We start from the raw sequence: 4,501 nt of genomic DNA, 5'->3' as shown, positions 1-4,501 counted from the left end.
AGAGAGGCTAAGGGTCAGCCAGGCTCTGCATGGGGTAGGCTCCCAACTCCCTAACAATTCCTCTGCCACAAAAAAAAAAAATCAGTTCCATACTCCTCCCACCCACACCCAACACCCTCCAGGTTCACTTCCAGGCTCTTACCCAGCAATTACATCCCTCTCACTCAGCTCCTCCATTATGCCTGACTCCCAACCCTGTACACTGGTTCTGAGGGGTGCTGGAAATATGATTCTTATTGTAATTAAATTATTAATCAAAGTTATGTATTAATACGTCTAATAAGGAATCTGTTTGTCAAAAAAGCTTTTCCTGAATCTTCTTTGTTGTCTGTATTGTTATAGACATACTTGCTGACTGGTATTTGAAATAAATTACCAAAATAATTGAAACTGATGTGATTATACTGTTATTTTGACAAATAAAATATGCAGAATTTCAAAATATTGTACACATAATTTTTAAGTTTTGGTGCAGAATTCCCCCAGGAGTACTGTACATAATTCATGATTACTCATGGAAATCAGATAGCTATTATATATTTACCTGATTTGTGAGAGTAATTCCAATTTACAAGTACCACCATAGATTTGTTTGCCCAATAAAAGGATAAACAAGCAATTGTGCAGGCCCAGGTTTAGAGTACAGTTTGAAAATTTTCTCCTTAGAGCAGAATTCTCTTGTGTAAAGCCTATAAATTATAGGAAAGATATACATCAATGCTCTGAGATGCGGTGCTTTGGGAATTACAGGAAGACATGGAAGGGAAGTCAGCTCACACAAAAAGTGCTCATTCACATTAAGCCCTCAAAAAGAGGCTGTGTAGAACAAACAGAAGCTCTGTGCACACTGGAGACACTATACCTGCATTTTATATACCGTTTTATATAGTTTAAACATATTGTTTTAGATCTGCCAACTTTTTGATAGCTGTTCTCCATCACTGCTTTAGGTCTGTTGCAGGCACATGTTAAGGCCCTTAGATTAACAACATAACTATGGCACTCAGGGGTCTGAGACATGCACCCTTCACAGCACTGAAGCTACACTGACCTTAGCTCCTGTGTAGATGCAGGAGGTAGATGGAAGAATGCTTTTGTTGACCTAGCTACCATCACTTGGAAAGGTAGTGTTTCTTTAGTGAGGGAAAAAACCCTTCGATCACTGTAGGCTTTTTACACTACAGGTTACACCCGCAAAAGTACAGTGCCAAAACTATGCTGCTATAGTCCACCTATACCACAGGTGTAGTCAAACAACTGGCTATAAAATTTATAGCCAGTTGTTTGACTACACCTGTGGTTCATGGATGAAAATCTTCAAGAAACCAAATAGCCAAACTGAGTCAATTTATTGTCGAAGACAAAGTAATACAATATGAAAGGGAAGCAATGGATACGAGCCGCGTGCAGCCCATCAAACTGGCCCGGGTCACCAAGGTGCTGGGCCGGACGGGCTCGCAGGGACAGTGCACCCAGGTTCGGGTTGAATTCATGGACGACACCAGCAGATCCATCATCCGGAACGTAAAGGGGCCTGTCCGTGAGGGGGATGTCCTGACGTTGCTGGAATCTGAGCGTGAAGCAAGGCGATTACGCTGATCTGCATGCTGCAGCTTGATAGCAAGCCTGATGCCACAACCATTTCTGATTTCCTGCAAGGAAGAGGCGATAGTTCATACCTCCTCCACTTGACTTAGTGAAGAGGAATGTTGTTTCAGAGACTAAAATAAAGGAATTTTTTCCAGTAAAAAAAAAAAAAAAAAAAAAAAATTCTTATCTCACAGCAAGCTAATCTTACACTGTAGCTGTTCTTCAAAGATCCACCCCTTAAACCATTTGTATTTATACAATGGTTGCTTACGAGTTAGGTGACATATAAAGTGCTTTCTAAGATCTAGCCCATCAGTTTGTATCAGTTCCATAACTTGCCACTAGCATTCCAGGACTGATCCGTGAAGGTACCACTTCAGCTTGTACTGGGTAAAAATATTAGCATATTTTGCTTTTGACCATTTTCCTATCCACTTATGCCAAATATTGAGTTGTATTGTTCCAAGGGATTGTAGGATATACCAGTGAACGCGAGTTAACAGCACTGTGGAGAAAAAACAATATAAATTCATTTGGTATAACTTGCCCAACAGTCATACATAACATATTGCTGTGGTATAAGTAATACATATAACATATACATTGGCTAACAATCCCCCACTTGGCACCACAATTATTATTATATCAGGGTGGCACTATTACCATATTGACATATAAAGCAGAGATAAAATAGTCTAACTCTCACAGAAATGATCTTAAACTGCCTAAGTGGCAATACTTAATCAATACAATTATAGCTATAACTCCTTAAACTGGAATAGGCATTAATCTACTGTCACCCACTGTGGGGGGGGGCAACTGCCCCACCCCCATGTGAGAGGGGGCTAGAATAGGCCAGAGCGGCTGCACAGGCAGGCAGCCAATCAGGAAAGGGCTTACTGAGAGCCAATCAGGGCCAAGATTATAGCCAGCCAATGAGGGCTTGGCTAGGCCCTATATAAAGGCTGCCTAAGAGCAGAGTAGGTAATTTCACCTAGACTTTCAGAGGGGAAGGTTTGTCTCTTGAGTGAGGAGACCAGCACCTGGGATGGATGGGATAGCGCAGCAGGAAACTCCAGCCTGCTACCTGCCAGGCTGTGGACCCTGAGGGAAGGGCCTAGTCAGTGCAAAGGGGCCGAAGGGGAAGCTTCCCTGGAAGAGATGTGCACAAGGGGAGAGAAAGAGGGCAGGAAGGTTGCCACCAAAGGGTCCCTGGGTTGGGACCCAGTGTAGAGGGTGGGCTTGGGTCTTCCCTCTTGCATGAACACCCAGCCTGTGGATGTGGTGATGGTGGACTGCACCAGACCCCTGATACTAGGGGTTAGACTTTGGGGTGTGGTTGACTATGGTGGTTGGGGTGCAGAGAAGGACTGTTGATACCAGACATCTGGAAGGGGGTGGGACCAGAGCAGTGGGCACTGCTGGAGGATAATGTCCTGAAGAGGACTCTGCTGAGTGGGAAGCAACGCAAGTCCAGACACCAGCGAGGAACAGATGATGGATGCGACACCACCATACATACATTTTTACCATTAGTTACTAAACAATATTGTCCATTCATATTATATTAGTGTCACCCTGGTCACTGCCCCATGATAAACTCTGTAGTGCAAAAGACTGGAACCACTACCATCTGTCTCATAGTACTAGTCCAGCTTATCATGGAGTCACAATGTCAAAAACCACTACACTGACACCTACTGAGAGCCCTTAATAGAAAAAGGCCCTCCAAGATTGCTGAATGACACATCAGTAGCCAAGACAGATCCATTCCTTGTAGATGCTGCTTTTTAGGTAACCCACTGAGTGGATAGTAGCCATCTTATTACATATTGCAGTTTACAAGAAATATAAATGGAATCTGACACTGAGCATGATTGTTTTGAACAACATGTACCTTGATTAGGATGTGGTGTCACTGACCCCAAATTGCAAATTGTGCTAAATTGAATTTGCCTACATGATTTAGCACGTTGCCAATTTACAGCAGCCAGTTGTACGTGGAGGACAATACCATTTAGCTAATTGCCTGGTTTTATTAGCTAATTGCCTGACTTTATTAGTCTTAAGCAATTTCCTCTTTTCTATATTCCCTAATGAACTGGTTACAGTAGTTAATACACAACTCCTATTGGTAGTACACAGAGTCTCTACTTTCATGATTTTCCTTTGCCTTTTCATTGTTTTCTCTGATCAACTCATCATTTCATTAATTTTTATTTGTTTGGTTAAAGCATATAGCAATGTCATCTTCAACTATTAGGTTCTGTGCACCTTCTTGATAGGATGATATATCAATTAACAAAGTAGTATGCAATAATGATGCACTTTCTTCTATGCAATAACTAAATTCAGCCATATTCCAATTAGAACGGTTTAAAAACAAAAACAGGTATATGCATAAACTCACACGGCTTAGTAATATTCAGCTTAAACAATGGTTAGATCTGGTTCAGGTAAAGGTCTTTATATTGTCTATAGTTGATTGTAATGAACTTAGTTTATTATAATACAGTAGAGATCAAGTCCAGGAGAAGAGTGTGGGTTGTCCAGTGTAATGCACTAAATGAATCATGTATGATTACCTGCCTTGTGAGAGATGGCATATGCATGAATTTGGTGCAAGCAACACACAGCCCTCAGAGACTGAGTATGGGCTCTTGAGATCAGAGTGGCCAAACTGGAGGAACTAAGGGATACAGAGAGATACATAGACCAGACTTAATACTATGGGCCTGCCCCTCTGCCGCCACACACACCTTGACAGCCTCTGTGCTGTTGAGGATGAAAGTCTCAGGAAGGAGAACATCAAGCTTGACAGGAGGAAAAGTGATCCCATAGTAGGGACCCTCCTTCCAGATGTCATGGTATCCTCTCACACTGAGGATACCCCTACATGGGTGGGGACCAC

At 42.2% G+C, this 4,501-nt stretch overlaps 1 protein-coding gene across 1 annotated transcript; it reads left to right on the top strand.

Moving 5' to 3' along the window:
- The first annotated feature begins 1,387 nt into the window (after positions 1 to 1,387).
- Positions 1,388 to 1,776, top strand: LOC127051555 (40S ribosomal protein S28). Its single transcript, XM_050954005.1, has one exon. It carries the CDS (start codon positions 1,390 to 1,392, stop codon positions 1,597 to 1,599), a length of 210 nt encoding a protein of 69 aa, XP_050809962.1. The 5' UTR covers positions 1,388 to 1,389; the 3' UTR covers positions 1,600 to 1,776.
- The last annotated feature ends 2,725 nt before the right edge of the window (positions 1,777 to 4,501 follow it).

This window comes from Gopherus flavomarginatus, chromosome 5 (genome assembly GCF_025201925.1).
Source record: "Gopherus flavomarginatus isolate rGopFla2 chromosome 5, rGopFla2.mat.asm, whole genome shotgun sequence".
Lineage (NCBI taxonomy): Eukaryota > Metazoa > Chordata > Testudines > Testudinidae > Gopherus > Gopherus flavomarginatus.
Note: the sequence above shows the minus strand (reverse complement) of the source record. Positions and strands in the feature narration are given on the sequence as shown.

What these genes read in the sequence shown, in the direction of transcription:
- LOC127051555 (XM_050954005.1), top strand. Translation starts at nt 1,390, where the DNA reads ATGGATACGAGCCGCGTGCAGCCCATCAAACTGGCCCGGGTCACCAAG.